General features: G+C 43.9%; 1 protein-coding gene across 8 annotated transcripts in view; it reads right to left on the bottom strand.

Moving 5' to 3' along the window:
• LOC126236693 (oxidation resistance protein 1) overlaps nucleotides 1–25347 on the bottom strand; it is a 785360-nt gene that overhangs the window by 483117 nt on the left and 276896 nt on the right. The window contains exon 1 of one of the 8 annotated variants that reach the window (XM_049946193.1): nucleotides 24091–24148. The exons of the other annotated variants lie outside the window; for them this stretch is intronic. Within the exon in view, the coding sequence (XP_049802150.1) occupies nucleotides 24091–24128 (38 nt within the window). The 5' untranslated portion in view covers nucleotides 24129–24148. Of the gene's footprint in view, nucleotides 1–24090; nucleotides 24149–25347 lie in introns of those variants that run through there. 8 annotated transcript variants of the gene reach the window in all.

A 25347-nucleotide genomic window follows, 5' to 3' on the forward strand; every position in this document is an offset into this window, starting at 1 on the left:
CCATAACTGTCCAGCTCAACCTCGTTTGTTGTGGATAAATAATACTTTTATTCCTTACTTGTCTCTAATGTATTTATCTAGAAAATTGTTCATTCTCCTTCAGAAATATCAACTGCAAAGCCTGTGACTACTGCGGACAGCGTATGATTCGTTTGTTGTGGGCTATTACCATCAGAAGGTGGAATGAAAATAAGTGGACAACGGAGCACTGCGCCAAATGTCTCGACTTATCAAACAGGGTCATGCGGTTTTGGCTGAGGTAAGTGTAAATCTTGGCATCTCTGCGTGCAAGTCGCCGAAGTGGCGTCAAATCGAAAGACTTGCACCCGGCGAATGGTCTACCCGACGGGAGGCCCCAGTCAAACTACGTTTTTATCTTGCCATCAAAGACGGTCATTTCCGTCTGTCCGTGGTTCCTCTAGAAACGCTCCGGGAAATCACAGTTTACAACTAAAATTCCGTACTATAAGCCACTAATACACTCATGCTCATAAATTAAGAATAATGCTGATACATGGTGAAACAAAGCTCTGGTGGGCGGTTAGGGGATTTAGATCACCTCGGGGTATGACCATGCAGTGCATTTGTCCTGCGGTCGTCGCACGGTGGCGCCGGCAGCAGTCCACACACGGAGAGGTGTGTTTGTGCATTTCGGAGAACGGTGCAGCCAGTAAGTGTGCAAACGTTTTCAGACGTGATAATGCTGTCTGTGCTCTAAGAACACATATTGTTGACATTATGAGGGGTAGAATACTAGGGCGACTGGAGGCTGGTCAAACACAGCAGGTCGTAGCAAGGGCCCTCCGTGTGCCACAAAGTGTGATCTCACGATTATGGCAACGATTCAAGCAAACACGAAACGTGTCTAAGCGCTACAGTATGGGACGTCCGTTGTGTACAACACCATAGGAAGACTGATATCTCACCATCAGTGCCCGCAGACGGCCACGGAGTACTGCAGGTAGCCTTGCTCGGGACCTTACCGCAGCCACTGGTACAGTTGTCTCCAGACACACAGTTCACAGACGACTGAACAGACATGGTTTATTCGCCTGGAGACCTGCAAGGTGCATCCAACTGACCCCTGGTCAGAGCCCGTAAAACCTGGTGTCAAGAACACAGTACATGGCCATTGGAACAGTGGTCCCAGGTCATGTCTACAGACGAGTCCAGGTATAGTCCGAACAGTGAGTCTCGCCGGGTTTTCATCTGGCGTGAACCAGGAACCAGATATCAAACCCTTAATGCCCCTGAAAGGGACCTGTATGGAGGTGTGGTTTGATGGTGTAGGGTGGGATTATGATGGGTGCACGTACACCCCTGCAAGTCTTTGATAGAGGAATTTCAACAGGTCAGGTATATTGGGACGTCACTTCGCACCATTACGTCCGTCTTTTCAGGGGTGCAGTGGGTCCCATCTTCCTCCTGATGGATGATAACGCACGCCCCCACCGAGCTGCCATCGTGGAGGAGTACCTTGAAACAGAAGGTATCAGGCGAATGGAGTGGCCTGCCTGTTCTCCAGACATAAACCCCACAGAGCACGTCTGGGATGCTCTCGGTCGACGTATCGCCGCACGTCTTCAAACCCCTACGACACTTCACTTCAGGATCTCCGACAGGCACTGGTGCAAGAATGGGAGGCTATACCCCAGAAGCTGCTCGACCACCTGATCCAGAGCATGCCAACCCATTGTGCGGCCTGTGTACGTGTGCATGGTGATCACATCCCATATCGATGTCAGGGTACATGCGCAGGAAACAGTGGTGTTTTGTAGCACATGTGTTTCGGGGCGGTTTTCTCAGCTTATCACCAATACAGTGTACTTACAGATCAGTGTCGTGTGTGTTCCCTACGTGCCTATGCTATTAGCGCCAGTTTTGTGCAGTGCCACGTTGTGAGGCACCACATTCTGCAATTATCCTTAATTTATGAGCGTGAGAGTTTATGCGAGCGAAATTTTCGGTGAATTCTTAAAATGCTACAAAATGTACCGGTATACTTTACACCAGTCGCATTCTGCTAGGAAAGTTAAACGTGGTATCCTGGGAGCAAAATGCGGCGGAAGCATTTCAGATAGGTGCAGGGAATTCTTGTTCTTGAGACGGACGAGCAAGGTACGGCGCTGCGTTGCGCTTCATTTGTAGCGCTCGGCGCCCCCATTAAGATAAGAGTCCATAATTACGGAGGAGAGCACTAGCAAACACGCTACGTGGCCTCACAACAAATTGTGCCCACGAGAAGTCCTCCGGAGACGCTCCACTTTACGAGAATACCTTCTCTAGCTGCCTGTTGCGGATTATTTCTTACTCGAAGGTAAGAAAAATACTCTTGCTTTGCGTGAGACGTGAAAGGTTACAAAAACCTTACGTGTTTTGGAGTACACATTATAGACCCATCGTATTTTAATATCGCAGGTCTAAATACTAAGATATAGGATGGACAAAATAAAACCGCCGTGCTCAATTTATCAAACTGTGAGAGAGGCGTAGCGGCTCTACCTGAGCGATAGCAGCAATGGCATTTTCGATGAAAGGGTTATTTGAGTTAAACCGACCCTTCAGTTTGTCTCTCAGGTAAAAATATTGAGGGGAGACATCAGGCGACATAGGTTGCCAGGAGATTGCATTGCCGGCTGATTATCCTCTCCTCAACGAATACTGAACGTCCTCAAGGCGTTGCTGCACCTTGCTGAAAATATCCGTACAATCGTTCATCTTCTGTGGACTAATGGACACAGATTAAACATTTTCTAGACATACCAGTTAGCTTTAACAGTTTGAGAAAATTTGTTGCGATGCCGACATTATACATTGCGCACCAAACACGAAGCGTGAGGTTTTGCAACGGCTCTTGGAAGTCCTTACGGGATTTTCTGATGCATAATGACGCATGTTCCGTGTAATCAAATACCCTGGAAGGCTGAACCAGACGTTATATGAAGAAATGAAAAATTGAGGAGCCAAACATTTTGACTCCACTTCATTCAGGAACCACCGGCAGAACTCAGTACGGGAAAATTCGTTGGAGAAGCTCATGCACGACAGTAAATTTGTATGAATACAACTGTATATCCTCTTTGGTAGTGTTTCGGCATGACGATCTTTTAATTCCTGCTTGCACAGATAAACCGCGTTGCGATTTCATCGGACTTTGCTCCAGTCGACCAATGTCTTCTGGTGTTCGTTATGTTTTCGGAGATCATGGTTTTTATTTGCTACTGAGTCCGTTTCATATTTCTTGTGATGGGCAGTTTCCGTGCTCAACTCTGCATTAGTCTTATAAATATTTTCAGAGCTATTTTTATTCTGCCGAACCCCTATGGTGAACTTGTACACGTGTCTACTAGTATGGAATAAGCACAGCGGACAAAAACTCATTACATGGAGACAACAAGTTAATACTGCATAACGCATCCCTCTATCCTTGATATTGGGGTCAGTTGGACTAGGAAGCGAGTCTGCAAGTTTCTTCGGGTATGGCAAGTATCCAGCCTAAGCCAGTCCTTGATTGTAAGATACCAAGACCAAACGGGTACGTTTCAACTGTTATTTCAAATAGTTCTAGACATTTCCTATGTTTTTAAGATCGGGTCATTTACCGGACCAGCTGAGGTGCGGTAGAGTCTAATTGTTCATCAAACCAGGAATGTACGGGCACAGCCCTCTGAACCAGTGCTGACGTTACCTATGAAAGACAGCGTGTCCATGGCACAATCGTCTACAATATGTTGAAGAAAGGACAACAACTGGCCACTGAGAATGTTCAAATAAACAACCTGAACGGATCGACCAAAGTCACAGAAAGTAAAACAGCCACAAAACATCACAGACGCACCTCCGGTTTGAGGTGCATCCTTCACACGCCGCACTGGGTCATCGGTGCACTTGTCTTGCGTATTTTCTTAAAATAAATGCGTAATGGATACTCGGCGAGCCACACTACTGGTGTCCATTCAGCTATTCAATTTCAGTGTTATTTGGCCCAGTAAAGACGTGAAGCTCCATGTGCCGCCAGGAGCAATCGACTTTTTCAAGGTCCATGTCTCCAAATACCCCTTACTTACAGTTCCTTCAGCAATTTCGCTCGGTAACTTGCTGAAATGGAGTTCCATTCACCAACGGCAGTAATACCTGACGTACTGCCATTGTCTGTGCCAAATTTAATTGTGGTACAGCGTCACCAGTGTAGAGCTTTCTGGTTGTCTAGATAGCGGAATAAGGTTTCGTCATCTTACGACATACTAGTGACCTCATTGTCTCGCACGTTGAGGGTGTGGCGGTGGGACTAAGTCCCCCATCATCCCCCGACGGTATAATTTCAAGGTTGCCGGTAAGTTGTGACAGCTACGTGCGTGGTTGCGGTAGTCATCTTATTAATGATTGTACCGAATGACTTACCGTATTGCATCACGCATTATTAAACAGCACCACTACCATCAGTAGTCATGGTTTAAATCTATTTCCTTGGTTGCTATCGACAATGGAATTTTTATGACCTCTGTTCTTTTACCTGACTGCGAGTGGCACGAAATGCCTTTGCAGACACGTTAGACATTCCAGCAAATCGCAGAACTTCACAGTATGGCCATGGACATGTCCAACCAAAATAGTTCCTTTCTGTTGATCTGTCTCGTGTCCATGTCAGCACGCCATACTGAGCCGATACGAAACAACCAACTGGTACAAACAACAGAAATACGTTGCTAGACTAGCAATACCATATACAGCTGCCACTGCAGCCACCACTTTAGAATCGCAATTTGGGCATGAGCGGAAGGGACGTGTAAACAGCAGTTTGTTTACTGATAAAACCGTCTGAAGAAATAGGGTGAACTGATGTAACTACGTTAACTTTAGAGTTCTGACATAATGGTGAATACATGTGTCGTATTACGGTATATTGATAATTTTTATTTATGGACTGTCTGACAGCAACTGAATAAAACAATTTTAGTGCCATACGCGTTTCGCCTTTATTTTCTGCAAGGCATCATCAGTGGCAGGTTGCGTAGACACTTTCTTACATATTACGCTCCTGTTGCATTTTTGGTGTTGTTCTTCTTCCTATGAACGCCAATTTGCTGTTTTTTCCACATTCCACAGCACTATGCACTGAACGCTTGTTGTAATGCAATTTCGTGACGCCGCCATCTTACCTCAGCAAACGTCAGGCTCCAGTAAAGATGCGCCTTTGCCAGTTAGTGACGCTTTTGCGTGGTACATACGAGTACACACCACCTCACTGCCGTGCCTTACTTCACCTGGTTGGCAGTTCTACACTATCTACAACGCCCGAAAGTGAAAACGAGCACTTTAAAGTGGTGATAAATATTTAGTCACGCGAGCTGATACCGTTGTATTACTGTGGTCACTAACATTGCCTAGTGCATTGGCGCTCGGACCTGCCCAAGTCACGTCAAATTCAAACTTTCTATGTTAAATGCCATCCCTCTCCATATTCGTCTATTGTAATGCTATTCTACAGTCCGCTCTTGACGGCGTCGAGTAACAACTGTAGTTGGAGATAAAATGTTCGCTGACGCTTCTCGGCGACGCTAGGCGTCGTTTTATTGAATTCGCTGGCCTTGGGACGAAGAGATTTCAGCAAACAATCAGGATCTACAAACCAGTTGTGCTGCTTCTTGTTTACTACCTACCCCAATAAATTGATAGAGCGATTCTGAACAAGAAAACCTAAATAACGAGTGGCTCTAAGCGGAAAAAGATATTTTAGAAACGAATCAGGAACTTTTGCTCGACATGTGCCTTCTCCCTGAATGAACTATTGGATTGCCCACAACACAGGTTACACACATATGCTGCTGAGTTCTTATGCCCTGTAGCTTCTCTTGGGTGTAACGGAGTGATCTATCACCCCTAGATATTTGATGCAAATGTATTTCAACACCTTATACCGTCGAATCAGAGATAGGAGAAATGAGGAGCCTCAGTCTTTTATTGTATCTCAAAAACACATGAAACAGTCATTGTGTTGTATTTTTAACGAATGAATGGGTGAGTACTCAGAAAACGGAATAGTAGAACGCTACTCCTTCAAGCAGTCACCATATATGTTAGAAATTAAAGCTATAAAATGCTACGAGTGTTGAGGTGAATTATTAAAAAATAGAGCAATTCAGAGAACCATGAAACTAATTTGTAAAGGAGCAATGAGCTGAAATGAATAGTTTCGACAGTATCTAACACTGTATTTCAAACGGCCTTACTTTGTTCCCGTACTATTCCAGTCACGCTCTTCGATTCAGCTGCACACGATAATGCACTCCTGGAAATGGAAAAAAGAACACATTGACACCGGTGTGTCAGACCCACCATACTTGCTCCGGACACTGCGAGAGGGCTGTACAAGCAAAGATCACACGCACGGCACAGCGGGCACACCAGGAACCGCGGTGTTTGCCGTCGAATGGCGCTAGCTGCGCAACATTTGCGCACCGCCGCCGTCAGTGTCAGCCAGTTTGCCGTGGCATACGGAGCTCCATCGCAGTCTTTAACACTGGTAGCATGCCGCGACAGCGTGGACGTGAACCGTATGTGCAGTTGACGGACTTTGAGCGAGGGCGTATAGTGGGCATGCGGGAGGCCGGGTGGACGTACCGCCGAATTGCTCAACACGTGGGGCGTGAGGTCTCCACAGTACATCGATGTTGTCGCCAGTGGTCGGCGGAAGGTGCACGTGCCCGTCGACCTAGGACCGGACCGCAGCGACGCACGGATGCACGCCAAGACCGTAGGATCCTACGCAGTGCCGTAGGGGACCGCACTGCCACTTCCCAGCAAATTAGGGACACTGTTGCTCCTGGGGTATCGGCGAGGACCATTCGCAACCGTCTCCATGAAGCTGGGCTACGGTCCCGCACACCGTTAGGCCGTCTTCCGCTCACGCCCCAACATCGTGCAGCCCGCCTCCAGTGGTGTCGCGACAGGCGTGAATGGAGGGACGAATGGAGACGTGTCGTCTTCAGCGATGAGAGTCGCTTCTGCCTTGGTGCCAATGATGGTCGTATGCGTGTTTGGCGCCGTGCAGGTGAGCGCCACAATCAGGACTGCATACGACCGAGGCACACAGGGCCAACACCCGGCATCATGGTGTGGGGAGCGATCTCCTACACTGGCCGTACACCACTGGTGATCGTCGAGGGGACACTGAATAGTGCACGGTACATCCAAACCGTCATCGAACCCATCGTTCTACCATTCCTAGACCGGCAAGGGAACTTGCTGTTCCAACAGGACAATGCACGTCCGCATGTATCCCGTGCCACCCAACGTGCTCTAGAAGGTGTAAGTCAACTACCCTGGCCAGCAAGATCTCCGGATCTGTCCCCCATTGAGCATGTTTGGGACTGGATGAAGCGTCGTCTCACGCGGTCTGCACGTCCAGCACGAACGCTGGTCCAACTGAGGCGCCAGGTGGAAATGGCATGGCAAGCCGTTCCACAGGACTACATCCAGCATCTCTACGATCGTCTCCATGGGAGAATAGCAGCCTGCATTGCTGCGAAAGGTGGATATACACTGTACTAGTGCCGACATTGTGCATGCTCTGTTGCCTGTGTCTATGTGCCTGTGGTTCTGTCAGTGTGATCATGTGATGTATCTGACCCCAGGAATGTGTCAATAAAGTTTCCCCTTCCTGGGACAATGAATTCACGGTGTTCTTATTTCAATTTCCAGGAGTGTACTTGTTGCCACGAGAGCCTCTGAACATGGTAATTCTCTTGCCCCCTCCCTCCCAGACGACTGAACTACGAGCTAGCGTTTCCCAAAAGCATTGCGAGGAGGACTGCAGTTTAATGACCAATAAACACAGATCATCAGAGAATGTACGAGGGCCGTTCAGAAAGTAACCTCCGGTTGATTTAAAAAAATACACCAAGTTAAATAAAAATATTTTAATATATACATCTTACAACTACATCTTTGCACTATTTTTCTACATAGTCTCCATAGCGATTGAGGCACTTATCGTATCTCTTCACAAGCTTTGAAATTCCTTCTGCATAAAAATCACCCGCTTGTGCCTGGAGCCAGCCTGTGACCGCATCTTTGAGCTCTTCGTCGTCATCAAACCGCTGTGACCCGAGCCATTTCTTCAAATGCATGAAGAGGTGATAATCACTTGGCGCCAGGTCTGGGCTGTAAGGTGGATGGTTGATAACGTCCCACTTGAAGGACTCAAGAAGGGCCGTTGTTCCGCGAGCAGAGTGAGGACGGGCGTTATCGTGCAAAAAAACGATACCGGAAGTCAGCATACCACGGCGTTTGTTCTGTATCCATGAATTCAACCAACAACACCCCTTTGGCATCCCAAAACACCGTTGCCATCAGTTTTCTGGCAGAAAAATCTTGCGAGGCTTTTCTTGGTTTGGTAGGCGAATTTGAATGTGCCCACATCTTTGATTGTTCTTTTGTCTCAGGGTTCACGTACTTAATCCAGGTTTCGTCGCCGGTCACGATTCTGTTTAACAATGGTTCTCCTTCGTCCTCATAACGTGACAAAGTCTAATGCAGAGGCCATTCTTTGAGTTTTGTGGTGGTCGGTAAGAATTTTGGGCACCCATCGTACACAGAACTTACGGTAACCCAATCTTGCTGTCACTATCTCGTACAAGAGAGTCTTAGAAATCTGTGGAAAACCAGTAGATAACTCCGACATTGAGAAACGTCGATTTTCACCAACTTTTGCATCAACTGTCTGAACGAGTTCGTCAGTCACCAATGATGGTCTACCACTCCTCTCTTCATCATGAACGTTTTCTCGTCCACTTTTAAATAAACGTACCCATTCACGGACAACTCCTTCACTCATAACTCTTGGTCCGTACACGGCACAAAGCTCACGATGAATAGCTGCTGCAGAATATCCTTTGGCTGTAAAAAACCTTATGACAGCACGCACTTCACATTTGGCGGGGTTTTCTATTGCAGCACACATTTCAAACTGCCACAAAAACTAAACTAGCGCAGGTACGACGTTCACTCGACCATGGCTTGATGCCGACTGACCTGTTGAGTGCGTGAACGCACAGATGGCGTCGCTACTCCCCCCCACAACCCGCACTGTGACCAATCGGAGGTTACTTTCTGAACCGCCCTCGTATTAGTTCGGACTGCCCGAGGACAGGGGAGAAATAATTCATTTGCTTGCCTTCCGAACTGCTCTGCCACGCATCCTAAGCCATTAACAAAAACCCTGAAGGAACCGAAGTTGAATCGCCGAACTGCGATTTAAATGTCGCTCCTAGTGAATAATATATTACCTTTAAACCGTTGTGGAGTCTCCCTCAATAGAAGCTATTTCAGCAGGGCTGCTTCGAAGACGAGGGCTGTCTGATGATTTTGTGTCGTCTCCAGTGATCTCTATAATGACGAGACCAATCAACCATTCCTCCTCCCCAATCATCATCATGTACTTGAGAGTGGACTTAATGAACCCCGCGCGGGGTAGCAGCTCGGTCTCAAACGCCTTGCCACGGTTCGCACGGCTCCCCCCGTCGGAGGTTCGAGTCCTCCCTCGGACATGCGTGTGCGTTGTCCTAAGCGTAAGTTAGTTTTAGGTTAAGTAGTGTGTAAACCTAGGGACCGAAGACAAATTGCTCGCATAGAAACTCATCACGACCACCGCCACCACCACCACCACCACCACCAAAACCACCACCACCTATTGAAAGAACGGTTGTGCGCTAAAGGAAGGTTCTGCGTTTCACCTTTGGAACTTCAGCTAAATAGACTTTCTGTTACTAGTACCAACGGAATACAGAAACCATGATTATCATGGACATCTTTTGCTTCGCCACCTGTTACTGCCATATATTGCTGCAAAACATTTGCTTGAATCATCAATGGCCCAAACTGCAGTATGTTCTTCCTAACACATTTGCGTTACATCCTATCAGCCTTCCTAGTTTTTTTTCCACGGCTTTTCATTCTCTTCCACGAGGCAGTATTTTTTATTCTCTTCTGCTGTTCTCAGTCACAGTAACGGTAGAGGAAGACAACCACAGGGAACAGCGAAACGTCTTTCCTCTATTCATTGACTGGTTCCAATGGCAGTATCATATAATTCAACATAACTGAGCCACACTGGCTAACTATGGCGTGCTATGGTCAACATGCGCCATGAATCTGGAAGCATTACAGGCATTTGTGTATGTAGCTTTATAACTGACTTGTCATAGTTGGTCAGTATTACTCAGTTACGCTGCATCAGATGATAAACGCATCGAATCTAGTCGTTTTATGAAGATGTTACTGCTTCGCAGTGGTTTTATCCTCCTTTTTGGAACACTTAGAAGCTGTGGAGCACTAACTACACAAAAAGTGTCGACGTTACCCGTCCCAGATTAGACGCTGCCTTACCTTCGAGTTACGTTCTAATTGGTGTTTTCATATCACACATATCAATCCCTTTACGACATTCATACTATGTCGTCTGTATCCAGGAGTTAATGGCTGCATCTATAGATCAGTGATGTAGCTTTATCAATTCCCGACGATGAATTTGCCGTGTTTGATTACCTGAAGACTTGATGAACTAGCTTCTAGTAAAAATGAAGTTGCACAGCAATGGTGCACCGGCCTGGGAACACTGCGTTGGCGGTTAAACATCGTGATTTTGGGTCGGACCAAACTCGCTACGATGGCCACTTATCCATTCAGTGACTGCTTTGTTTTGACAAATAATGAAGTGATAGACAAGATGAATAACTGGGTTGGTAGCGTAGAGTGCCTCCGATAGTATTGCCCATCGTGCCTGCAAAAAATGCTATAGGTGTTTCCAACAGGAACTGTTGCGGCTAGGAAGTGAAACTACAAGAAAACACGCCTTTTTCGTAAGTATAATCCTAACTTCCCATTTTAACAGACAGCGCTCGATAAATTCCTTAGAACAACGTCGAAGCCCGCTCCACAGTAATTGTTGGTTTTCCCATCGCTTCACACACTGACTAGAAAGTCGCCAACTAGCAAAGTTAAATTCTCTCTGCCACTGCGAAGAAAGCTACTTGTTGAGCTGCACATTCGTATCGAAAGAGTAATGATTAACACAACCTTCTTTCTGACTTAAAATCCTGGTGTAGGTTTTATCTTTGAATAACATCCTATCGGTTTTCGGTGTCAAATTGAATAAAACTATTCATGTTTCGACTAGTATTGCTATCAGCACGGTGAGACAGACTACTAACTGATTAATCATGCGGTCCTCCTTTAATGAGCGAAGCTGCAAATAACTCTCCAGAGGTGTACCGCAATCCCACAGTCTTGGGAAACTAGTCAGCGGGCTGTCAGTATCATCCGTCAGTAGATTTACTGTTGATCACAGTGGCGGTGGCAGCCGTCTCCGAAGATTGAGAATTTAATTGTCTGACGCGATTATGAATTGTGTGGCTTATGTTTAGTGATATTGTCACGAGAGACTCCGAAGATATATTTTTGATGAATGTGGTTTACTTTCAATAAGATGACGAAACATTAATTTTCAGAGTCAAATGGGACCATTTTCTCGATGTCACTAACACCAGATAATTACAGTCAAGGATACAGCATATATAGGGTTCATCTTATAACACCTGCACATTGCGTATCATAAAATTTTTGCCATTCCGACAGACGGCATTAGAGCAAAATGTGGAGCACTTCGGTTTACACGAGCGAGCAAATTTACTAATATAGACCAACAGCTGTCACGTCTATGTACCTCTCGACGGCACATCATTATCAGCAATTCCTTAATGTTAGAAGTTGCAGTATGATACTGTTTACTGCCAGGAAGATGGAATGGTAAAAATATATGTCAACAGTTACGAAGGACGATTCCCCGACTTTGGCCTTAATTTCTGTGAACTCTTGCACGTGCCCGAGATAGCACCTGCACATATATTCCCTCTCACTTTTGTTTCTGTAAACACGTCACTGTTTTATCTCGAGCGAATCTCTGAAAACGAAGTCCCGCCCGAGCATTACCGACCCTTGCAAGCGCTGAATGTTCCTGATGTCACATATTCCACTTTCCAAGGAAAGGGCAGTAAATTTAGTTGTTGAAAGTATGTCATGCCACATAACTCAACGCTGTTCCCAACCACAGAATGTGGGACGAAACACGCACTTCACTGAAATATATAGACTGCATGTGGAGCGCGATTAACAGACTGTTTTCCGAGACTTAGATTCTGGAAACTAGTACAAACCGTGGCGGTTTTAGCCAATGTGGAAAATACACACGGTGTGTAGTACACACCTTCATTTGTTTCTGAGGGATTGTGAGGAAGTGAACTTCGTTTCGTATTTGGGAGGAAAGATTCAGTTTTTCTCCATGATCACCATGCTTGTATCAGCTGATCGGTTAACGTTAACAAACTGAAAGTATCCATAGAAATACTCTATGGAAATCAGAATCGCGCTCAAAAGAACTGCACGCTCATTTCCGTAACACACATATCTAATGCTATTGCATATAACCAAATCCCGGATTCAAGGACATTAATAAAACGGTATCCGACAAAAACGGTTAAACCGACATGGTTATAAGATTATTTTTGTTTTGAAGAGCTAACTTCAGCCCTGTTTGCAGAATTATAGGAGTTTAGGCAAACAACTGTTCTTTTTAATGTTCAAACACGATTCAGAACCGAAGCGTCGTGGTCAATACGTGCTTTCATCGAGTTGTGCAAAATGCAAACAAGTTTTAAGCAATAATTATTATAACGAAATTTGGTCTAAAACTTTATTTTTGCTGTGATTATTACCTTATTTTCTAGAAAGCTGGATTCTATAGAACCTCTTACATTATTGTGTAGTTTGCCTTATGCAGCTGAATGATATTCTGGGTGTGGTTGATGAGCTTAATCACTTTATATGTATCGCCCAACAAAATTACCTTTATTATTGTACTACCCTTTAGTAGTCGCTAATATGACCCCACAAGAAATGCTGTAGGTTCGAAAGTCCTAGCTCCACAAAAACGAATCGGGCGCAGGAGAAAGCAAAGTCCAAAGAGAATTATTCAGGAGAGGTGGTAGTTGGAAGTGCATGAAATCTGAACCAGATATAACAAAGCCAGCTGTCTAAGAGTACAGGTGAGCAGCTAGTTTCACATCACGGTTCTGTGTGTGTTTATTTTGCTTGCTCTAGAGTAGATTTATACTGGACTAGTTCCCTCTCAAGAATATGGAGCCCCAGTTCAGCTGGACAAGAAAGGGGGATCAATTTAGCCACAGACTTCCTGTCAGAATCGCCGTGGCATTCGCCTGGAGACAACTGAGGGCTGAAAGCTGAGATCATTGTCTTAACAGAAGAGCAGCCACGCCTGAGTCTCCAGACGATTTCACTATCAATTACTTGTTCATCCCCTCCATCGCTGACATAGTACACCGTCTCTAAAAACATAGCTTTTAGCGGCATGTCTAAAAACATAAGATGATCGAAGATATACGATAAACATCACGCGAAATAGGACACTGCCTTACCGAAGCCGTGTTCTATAACGATCCAGACGGATGATGTGCTTCCATAAAGCTGACCGATGTGCTGTCTTGAGCATAATTACCAACAGCGCTGTCCACCAAGTTACGATAGAACTTGGTAGAGCAGCCAGACGAGATCTGTTTCTTAAAGAGAAAGCAGAGTCCAGTTGTAGTGAGTACAGCGTACTGGATCCTACACATCAATTTTACTCAAATTCTGATAGATTGACGGATGTTACGGAAATTTATGTCCTTTAAAGATTACTGTAGGATTAAGAATTGTGGTTAAGCTAGTACAGATGAAGTGTAGGAAGCCCAGTTTCGGATACTACAGAAGTGAAGAAGCAAAGTTTGTCAACATGAACCGGTTCTAGCAGACCACCGGAAGCGGCTGTGGTAGGCCAAGAAAGGACAGCGACTACGAAAAGGAAACGTATTAGATAATATGAGAAGTAAAGGATGCGTTGGAAGACACGATGTTTAATTTATAGAGGACGTTCGATAAAAAAGCGAACGTTTACAATGAAGCATTATTATCGCAATTATCAGTCATTTCTTCTCGAGATCACTAGAGTAAAAAGGCCTACGCATTCGACAAGAAATGTGTAACGTGGCGGCAACTGGTTGCTACCGATATTCTAAGCAGTGGGCAGGTTTCCCCAGTCGGCGTCAAACTGCAATCTGATAGCGGCCTGCCTCTTACAAGAGAAAGCGGCATCTGTGCAAGGTGTCCAGTATCAGTACACAGTAGGATCAATGGCTATTCTGCTATCTGTGTCAAAGACAAGGCGCTGAGTGTGTACCACGGTACAGCTACCAGTTGAACGGTGTCGTCCAATTTGCGAGTCCAGCACAGCAATGGGCACTGGCAAAGAAAACGAAGGAAGATATGGAAGCGTGCCAGAAGAAAAAGCTCAAATGCCTTACTAATTTTTTATTTTTATTTTCACTAAAAAAAATGGAATACAATAGATATGCTCATTCGTATTAGAGATCACTGGGAGGAATTACATTTGCGGTCTCGAGCCAGTTTCGTAAAGTTAGGTTCGCGTAGGAAGCAGCTTATGCGAAAAATTGTCTTCAAGGTGGGCGGCAGTGAATCCTAAGGGATACTTGTTTTCCGAAACAATTTTTGAAAATGAAATTTCACAAATATACGTGAAGCCAAACGTAGTAGCTAGGCATATGACTATTTTTTACAATTTTCGTATTTTCTGGGAATGTTTATTCCAAATGTTTTCAGCGGTGCAGTTTTGTGTGTTTGCAAGGAAATGTCTTCCTGCAAGTCTTATCTCCATTTGGAGTAAAGGCATTGAAAGGCAGAACAACCTTGCAGCCACATTATTCCATTCTGCTACTGGAGAAACTTCAAAAGGCGATATTAAGAATCTTGACAGCTTCCCTATCTCTTCAGAATTATGTTTATATTCGAAAATTGTTGGAAAGTGAAAAAATCCTGCTTGCGACGGGAGGAAGAGACATTTTGTATCATATCACACGGTAATTTTCGATTTCCTTGTACTTCGGTACTGAGCGCATTTAAATGTTTCAGAATGTGTTTCAAGAAAGTCATTAGCTAGCGTATGCGGTTTTTTTCCCCTAGGAAATCCAAATGGTTTTTTGTCTTCTTGTGAAACAAACATTTTCTGAGGTGGGTGTTGTTAATTCTTTAGTTGTCAAAAACGTACCGTTATTTGACATTTGTTTATCCAACGAGTATTGCAGAACTGTAAAAAGTCACAATGCGCCGATTCACACTTAGAAAGAAAGTCTTTGAACTGTCTGTGCTGAAGAACAGCATCAATTTGACCAACCTGTCCATTACTTCTTTTAGAGTCACACCAAGTTTTCCAAGAGTGCTGCCTGGTGAATTATACATTGAGCTGAGGCGTCGTCAGTTGAAAGAGCCACAATTTTATAGTAACTAATGTCTGATTTCGTCATGAAGTCATCAGAAGTCTAATAATCTTCTCATTGAGTCTTGCCTTTCAACGGCTATGTTGTTAGCAATTCTTCCGTAAATTCTTTAATATCCAAAAATCACACGAAAATGGACATTTGTAGTTCATTAACAACGTCGCCTTCTGCAAGAAGTTCGAGTAAAGCAGCTGAAATTTCGGTTCCTCTTGTATTACTTCTTGCCGACAATGGAATAACTTTAACTGCGGCAGTAACATCCTTTTTATCTTCAAAACAATTGTTAGATTGGCGCTCAAACGAATTGTTATCCACAGGAAAATGTTTTTGTACATAATTTGTGTACTTAATTTACACTTTCAAAATACTTTTCGTGGGCCAGTTTTTCGACCTTTCGGAGTCTGGACCTGAATAGCGGTCTGTCAGTTGCTGACTGCTGGTCTAGAGAGTGCAATCGCACCAAGATGGTGCAAGAATTCTTGGCTGGCCAGACAAACAAGGTGCGAAGTCGCTTCTGTTTATCCTAAAAACATTTTATTCCTTACTATGTCATGGAATAGGAAGTACAATGTTTGTACATGGTGACCAAAATGAGATTGGACTGGAAAACTTTCTGATGCATAATGGTACATGATCTGTGAGTTCACATACCATGACAAACTCACCCAGGCCTTACCTGAAAAAATGAAAACCAGGGGTCCAAAAGTTCTGGTTCCACTTCGCTTGGAAATCACCGGCAGAACTCAACGCGAGAAATTCGTTGGAAGCATAGTTTTATTAAACCACGAACTTGCCAGCTGATTCCCTAGGTTCTCAAGAACCTTATTCACATTTGAATCTAAGTACTTCGTATGCCAACGGCCGAGGTTACACTGTACTAACAACAGCTGCCCCGTCCAACTGCTTTTGCGTCTAGAACGAAAAGAGAAATAACTAATTGTCTCTGTAAGCGCGTCTCATTCGCATGATCTGTACTTGAAATAGATATTCCAGGCAACACAGCCATTTTACCACTTGCTTCGAATATTGGTTCTCTAAATCCACCTATCTGTTTCACAGGAATAGTTTCGCTTTCTTCCAGTGATTCGGTAAGTTTCCTGAGCGCATCTGTTAGATCATTGTATAGACTATATCAATCTGTTACGATAAGAGAACGCAACTCTGAACTATTTCGTCTTTAGTCAAATCACTGAGTAAGGACACGTGTACTGGAACACTACCCGAAAATGAAAGGTAGAAATAACCAGAGGGTTGGTTTAAACAACACAAGGTGTTACTGGTAATGACCGTATTGGAGGTGGTATGCTTTTGCGTTCTTTCGACCCACGGACCGACTTAGATTTGCAATTCTTACACATACTAATCGGAGCCACAGGTGAAAGAAACGAAAAATGAACAGAAAAAGCCCAGGATTGCCGAAGAATCAGAACTCTGACCGTAAGGATTTGTAGCCTGGCTGATACCCACTCAGCAACGAGCACTGTTTGTGGTTTACTCGATAGGCTCACTCAGAAACCTCTCAACCATGTGACTATCCGCAGTCGTCCCTGCATGTACGTTCCATTTCATATCCCTTCGCATTGTTACCCTTTCAACTACGTGACAGAGAACAGAAGCTTGCCTCTAAAGCTGCTTAAGTTGACAACAAATTGTGGACTACCAAGACGTCGGCGCTGTTTCATGGGGTCGGTTGAATCTACCGATACAGCACGTCTGTTTTAATCCTTGGCGTATCAGTGTGAACCGTGATATTTGAATGTACGCAATCGGAGGTGAAGACGGAACATTGGCAACATTTACTTCGCTCTTATACTATATTTTGAAATGTTGGTTGTGATAACAGACTGATCTGCAACAAGGCCCGAGATCTGGATTAGGCCGAAGGGTCTCATTATGGTTTCGAATTGGCGAAGTTAAAGAACATATGAGCAGAGCAATCATTCTCGTTCTTCTTCATTACGACAGTTGCCTGAAGGACTAGACATTATAATAATAAGTAGTATATCTTAGACGGGCAAAACGAGGGTATTACTGATGTTGAACATTTTTGTCTTATTAACTCTGTTGCGGGAATGCAGGTAAGATGCAAGCAATGGGGGCATAGATACTGTGGCATAACGAGGTTTCGCTCGGGACTGGGCGCGTCCACTGATAGCCGAATTCGTTAAGGTAACTGCTCGCAGAAAGCGAGAAATCCAAATCCGGGTTCGAGTCCCTGTCCGGCACGAATTTTCATTTATCACCAATACGTTATGATTTCCATGCCTCATACAGATAATATAAAAAAAAAACTGCGAATGTGACAAAATTTTGTAATTGTGTTGATCTTATTTTACGTGTGCTGTACTGCAATGTTTGGTGTATGTCCGGCATTTTGATTATGTCGTGGGCAGAAGCGGACGAGTGATATCGATAGTTTCAGAATATCCATTTGGTGTTCACTGTCTAACCTGTATTCTCAAATTTCTTTAATTGTTCTGTACTGCATATTCATCAGTCACATTATGACGACCAAATGTAAACTGTTTCAGTACGACGTCTCCTGCACTGTATTACTATTTTGCCTGAGTGTAATACATGGGTGTTTAACGTTCTACGACTACAGACAGACAGGACACTGATCACGACTGTGGAAAGTCCCATGGCTCCGGCCCAACGAAGCGAGTGACGCGCTATTCAGAAGTTGCCTTGTAAGTGGAGAAGTGAATGGCAGGATACTGAGGCAGCACAGAGAAATGGTTCACAAGTTAGTAGTGCAGTCTGTCCTGGAAAATGATAAAATATGTGGTGGCATTCTCCCATTTAGACTAAATTGGATTCCATCTGCACATTTACGTGCACAAAAATACGAAGAGGCAATAAGAGTACTCATGAACTCTGATGTTATGATAAAAGTCTTTGTGGCATTATCCTGAGGAAAGTTACAAACGGAAGTGCAAGAACCTGCTTTCAATGACTATCCAGTAGCTCTTACTTTCGGTTGAAGTAGGGACCATGAAGATTAAATTACAGAACGTTCCTATTCATCTGCTAAGGGAAACAGCAATATACATTTACAGCAAATCTGGGAAATACTGCAATCGTAACCATCTTATTCTTAGCGTCGTGTCGTCTGGAGTAAGACTACTTAATTCACGCCATTTCGGGTGCTTACGTGCTAGTTGCCTGAACCGTATTTATTTGTGGTATAGATGAGAAGTGCGTGTGAAATGTAGTATCATGTTCGTGTCGTTTTGCTGCAGATAGTGTGAATGGTGAGGTTGATGGAAAGCGTGGAACCCATGCCGACATATAACCCATTACTTCAATACACCGAGCGAGGTGGCGCAGTGGTTAGCACACTGGACTCGCTTTCGTGAAGACGAAGGTTAAAACCCACGTTCGGCCATCCTGATTTAGGTTTCCCGTGATTTCCCTAAATCGCTTCAGGCAAATGCAGGCATGTTTCCTTTTAAAGGGTACGACCGATTTCCTTCACCATCCTTCCCTAATCCGATGGGACCGATGACCTCACTGTTCGGTCCCCAACCAACCAGCCAGCCAGCCAGCCAGCCAGCCCCGAGCAGCACAAACGATGCCGCCAAGCTAAACGTCCCTACGCAACGACTGGATTACAGGCAATAGGTAACTAACCACACCTGTAGTTTAACAGGATGCGAATCGATAGAAGAGAAAACGAGTTCACAATGAGACATGTGATTAATGTACACGTAAAATCAGATTTTTCACTCTGTAGCGTGATGTGCGGTTATATGAAACTTCCTGGCAGATTAAAATTTTGTGCCGGACCGAGATTCGAACTTGGGTCCTTTGTCTTTAGCGGGCAAATGCTCTGCCAACAGAGCTACCCAATCACGGCTCAAGACCCATTCTCACAGCATTACTTACGAGAGTAACACCTCTCTTACCTTCCAAACTGCCTTCCGTTTGCCAGGGAGTTTCGTATCAGCTCCCACTCCACTGAAGAATGAAAATCTCATTCTAGAAACATCCTGCACGTAGTGGCTAAGCCACGTCTCCGCAGCATCTTTTCTTCCGGGAGTGGTAGTCCCGGAAACTTTGCAGGAGAGCTTCTGTGAAGTTTAGAAGGTAGGAGACGACGTACTGGCGGAAGTACAGCTGTGAGAACGGATCGTGAGTCATGCTTGGGTGGCTCAGTTGGTAGAGCACTTGCTCGCGAAAGGCAAAAATCCCGAGTTCTAGTTTCGGTCCGGTCCACAGTTTTAATCTCTTAGCATGTAGCATCGTTGGCACATTATTAGTTGATGAAAATTCTAGTAACTAGGGACGTCCCAGTTAACTTCCATCGATCTCTCAGTCCTGAGACACGAGAGAGAGTAATGCTTTATTTTGCACCTTTGTTTCTGTAGGACAAGCCCGGCAAGTTTCCAGATGCGATATGCTACAAGGCCTATGAGTGTTTAAGGAGAATACCACCCTGAGTAACTTACCGCTTAGGAGTGTTCGAATTGTTTTATCGGTACCTATGCCTGTTTTCGGTTTCCTGCTATGGCCTACAAAGAATACTGAGAGCTTACCACAGAATGGAGGGCTTGAAATACTATCACCACTCGAAAAAGTAATGAAAATTTACAGTTTAACAATTCGTCGACGTCAACGTAAATGGAGATGGATCACTAATCCCCACAGGTCAAGAATGAGAGAACTACTCAATTTATTATCCAACAAACCTGCATTCGTATGTTGTTAACGCAAAACATGAAGGGAATGTCTGCAGGAGAATTCGAACCGTACTCCTCCAGAATAAGAGTCCAGTTCCCTTCGTCCCTCCTACCGAATAATGTACTTTAACAGATTCGATATACATTAGAAAATGAATTCATTTTTCGGTAATTACTACTGAGAATTACACTAAGGTTGCGTAATAGGCAAAGCGAGTAAATGCTGAGGTTGGAGCATCCGACAAGAGTGCTTACTCCGTGCGGCCGAATCTCCGCGGCGGACAGCGCAGAGAGAATCTTCTACGAGACTGGTGTGGTGCTGCAGAGCGACCTCGGGCTGACTGTCAGGGCCGTTAACTTACTTGCCGCAGCCACTACATGTTCCGTTTCCCGGAGGAGAAGGTCCGGCCGTGAGAATGCAACCCAGCCCTGACGCTAACTTTGCCATACAGTAGCAGGCGCCGAAACCACGCTTTTATATTAGTAAATTACTAGTTGCAATTGAAAGCATACGGAAGTGGACAAACGAACCCAGAATAAAAGACCCAAATGAATTCCAACTCAGAGGCTGCATGAGAAAGGATACCAGAAGTAAGTAGTTGGGCTTGTGCGTACAGCACCTCCCTGCAGCATCACCAGTGGGCGGAAATGGTAACACCAAGCCCAGTAATAGCAGAGGCGTCAAGCGAAGTGGAAACACGAAATCAAGTGCCATAAGGCGCCCCCTACAACAAAAACGCGTCCGAATGGGGCCGAATCGGCGGTCTCCCATGAGTGACCCGGTCGTAAGAGAATAGGCTGTTTCATCTCCTGAAGTGCATACTGCGTAGGCAAGGACCATGTATGGAACAGGTAGACAGCAGACGATCGCCTACTGAACTACGCAATGACACCAGACTACGACATGACCGTCTTGTTAGTATCGAAATGACAGTACATGGATTAGCCACAAGGGTAGGCAAGAATGCACCCCACAGGCAACAGTATTAAAATCTTAGTAGTAAACTGCCTTAGCTTTCGCAATAAAATACTGAAAAGCAGTGAAGCTCAGGTGGTATTAGGTACGGAAAGAGGGTTGAAACCTGAAATTGATAGAAGCGAGATTTTTGGGGAAAATATAAGTGCATATAGAAAGAATAGGCTAACGGGAAAGGGAGGTGATGTATTTGCCGCTGTAGACGAGAAAATCAAATCCACCGAGACAGAAGCAGAAACTGCTTGCGAGGTAGCTGAGAAATCTCTTGTATCAGGGGGTTGACATAAAATGGCAATTGGATCTGTCTGTCCACTACCAGATTCATCTCCTGATGTAATCTAAAACTTAGGAGAAATAACCTCAGGGCCCAATCACACAGTAATCATTCAACAATCTATTGGGAAAATCACAGTTTTGTTAATGGTGGATGTGATAAGACATCTTGTGAAACATTACTAGGCTAAATACGTTTTCTGAAAACTACCTAAAACAGATAGTTGGGAACCCACTCATGATGCAAATATGTTGGATCTAATGCCAAGAAACACACCTTACCTCTTTGAGGATGTCCACATCGAAATTCGTGTCTGTGTTCACGACGGGTTTGTGGCAACGATGACCTAGTACGAAGGACAACTAAGACAAGTGGAAAGATTTATTTGTTTAGGAAACTAGACAGTAAAGTAGCAGTGTCATATCTGAGTGACAAACTCAAGACAGGAGCATGTAGAGGAGCCAAGGCTCACACTTTAAAAATATAGTTGACCGTGCACTGAATGGTTATGTATCCAGTAGAATGGGTTATAATTGGACAGACCCTCCATGATTTACACTTACTCTAAAGGAACTTCTCAAGAAACAAGACTACTACATAATAGGTGTAAAATAAAGCATAGAGCTATAGACAGACAGATGCTGAATGAAACACGTTTGGCTATCAAGAGTGCAGTACGTGAAGCCTTCAATGACTACCGTAGTAGAATATTGTAAAATGATATTTCACAGAAATTCTGGTCGTATGTAAAGGCTGTTAGTGGCACCGAAGTTAGTGTGCTGCCGCTAACGAGAAAGACTGGAACTGAAATTGAGGGTAGCAAAGCAAAAGTTGAAATGCGTAACTCCGTTTTCAAATGTTCCTATACAAAGGAAAACCTAGGAGAATTGCCCCAATTTAATTCTTCCACAACTGAAAAGATGAATGAAGTGAGTTTTAATGTCGGTGGTGTTGAAAAACAGCTGTTCAAAATGGTTCAAATGGCTCTGAGCACTATGGGACTTAACAGCTGAGGTCATCAGTTCCCATAGAACTTAGAACTACTTAAACATAACTTGCCTAACGACATCACACACATCCATGCTCGAGGCAAGGTTCGAACCTGCGACCGTAGCGATCGCGCGGTTCCAGACTGAAACGCCTAGAACCGCTCGGCCACACTGGCCGGCGAAAAACAGCTGTAATCATTAAAATTGAACAAAGTTCCACGGCCCAACGGAATCCCTGTCAGATTCTATACTGAATTTGCGGCTAAACTAGCCCCTCTTCTAACAATTATCTATCGTAGATCCCTCTAACAAAAAACCGTGCTCAGTTCTTGGGAAAAAAGTCACAGGTCACACCCGTCTATAAGAAGGGTAGGAGAAGTGATACATAAAATTACCGTCCAATATCCTTGAGATCGATTTGTTTTAGTCTTAGAACATATTCGGAGCGCAAACATAATGAGGTATCTTTAACAGATTGATCTCCTCCATACCAACCGGCAAGCATTTTGAAAAAAATGCATCACGTGAAACCCAGCTTGCACTTTCCTTCAATGGCATACTGAATGCCATGAATTAAGGCAGTCATGTGGAAGCACTATTCCTCAATTTCTGAAAAGTATTTGACTCGGTATCACACCTACACTTATTATCGAAAGTACCATGGTATAGGGGTATGAAGCGATATTTTGGACTAGACTGAAAATTTTCTGATAGGGAGGATGCCACAAGTTATCTTTGATAGAAAGTCATCGAGGGACGTAGAATTAACTCCGAGAGTACCCCAGAGAAATGGGTTGGGCCCCTTGCTGTTCATGTTATATATTGATGACCTTGTGGATAATATTAATAGCAACCTCAGACTTTTTTGAGAAGATGATGCAATGATCAACAATTAAGTACAGACTGAAAGAAGCTGCATAAATATTTAGTCACAGCTTATTTTTTCTGTCCCTACGTTATACAGAGGTTCAAGCTTTTGACTGGATGATGTTTCATATTTTTATTCAGATCTAACAAAAACTATAAATGGAATTCGGGAACTTTAAGGGAGACTGGAACTCTATGTACTTTCATATCTGAAACTTGCGACTGTTCAATACGAAAGGTGTAACCGTAACTCAACAATTTGTTTTAAAATTTTATGTAGTGATGGAAACGCAGCAGTAGAAGAAAACAACCGACAATATTGAATAAACGTTATGTTCAATCGCATGCAAATCGCAAAATGACAATTTTTACATTTCCTCGACTTAACACAGTTAACTAGTATTTTTGGTAAACTTGACATTTTTCTGTCCTGCGAAAATGACGCTCGTCTCTAATTACGCAACGTTGAACTATTCCCTGTTCTCAACCAAGTACAAAAATGATTTCTTCTTATTTTCTTCCTGAGGTTTGAGTATGCCATAACAGGGAAGTGCCGGTTGCCGAGAATGTTAAGAATCTGCTAACGTATAAACGCTGTCAGGGATGACAGTTGGAAGTCATTGTCTTTCGAAAGTAGCGAAGAAACTGTGCAGATAAATTATGAGCCACAATGTCTTTACATTTATGCGTACCGTAACTGAGAAAAGGAAACAGAGAAGTTAGCAATTCTTTATGTTAAGGACATCAAGTAATACAGTAAGAACGAAAAAAGACAATTGTGTCTTCAAGCAAAGCAAGTTCCTGTAAGTGACGCCGGCACATCTCAGTAAGCTCCACAAATTATGTCTGTCAACATTATTTAGGATACGCTGTATTAATAAAACGCGCGCCTACTAACCGTTTCAAGTATTCCAATTCTCCCTCGTGGAATTCCATGTTAACGTCTCTGTTAACATCCGCCGAACTTAGCTACGATAGCAGATTACGTGGCGCGCACTGCTCCGTTGGCTGCATGCAACTGGTCGCAAGGAGGAACACCCCCCTGTCAGCTACGTGAGATAAATTGCCTTTTTGTTTATTTACATGTTCTTCCGATCAGCTGTGCCAGCCGACAGTAGCTTGTGAACTCGCTGTTGGTGGCAGCACTTACGGGCACAGCTGGCTCTCTAGGCACAGCACAACTGACACCTAGCGGCAGCATCGGGAAACAAGAGAAGCGCCCGTTGCTGCCGCCAGATTGAAAACCAACGAGTGCTGAATCAAATGGAATTTTTGTATTCGAAACATCATGTGCCAGCTTATATGCACGCAAACCAAACAAAGCTATCGTTGTACCTATGGGCAATGCAAAATACAAAAACAAAAAACGTATAGCGCAAGTATTCGTGAGGTGTATGAACGTTGTCGGACAACATTCTGATTATTTACCGTTCACGTTTCTTTTGTGAAGAAGTGGCACTCACTCATTGGGCACTGTGGTATGTGCATCATATTGTTCGAAATGGAACGATAGTAGGAGCTGATACGCTTTTTTAGTATCTACGGTTAAAAACATTTTTTGTATGTCACTATTTTTTCCCTCTATGTCGATAAAGCTGTATGAGATGTAATAATTTGTAATATGATACAGCTAAGTTTCTGGTGACTATTACTATAATCTTCAAAAAGTTAAGAAAAAGGATGACTGAAGCCCGTTTTTCCATTTTCTGTCACTGATATGTCCAACTGTCGCTATTACTTTTAAAGAGGAGAACTAAATAAATATTACTGTTTAAGTCAACCACAGTTGTAATTCAAATAATTAAGTTTAAATCACGATCATCTGCTTTTACTCAACAAATCATGTGTGGCTTCTGCTAACAATGCGAACCATTCGTATAGTTGGTAGATCCCATTTGTTTTGTCAGAGATTTTGCGATGCTAATACTGTAGTACATCAATAAATACTAGAAATCTGTGAAACTTAAAGATACGAATATCTTTTATCATCGATCAAATCAACAAATATTAACGTAAACGTCAATGGTTGATACGTGCACTGACATTTACTTCCCAAGAAACGGTCTGAAACGTCAGTGTGGAACGAAGTAAGAATGTAACAACACTAAAAGGAAAAATTGTTGACATGCTGATCGCCACAGCTATGAAGTGAAAT

Source organism: Schistocerca nitens, chromosome 2, assembly GCF_023898315.1.
Source record: "Schistocerca nitens isolate TAMUIC-IGC-003100 chromosome 2, iqSchNite1.1, whole genome shotgun sequence".
NCBI lineage: Eukaryota > Metazoa > Arthropoda > Insecta > Orthoptera > Acrididae > Schistocerca > Schistocerca nitens.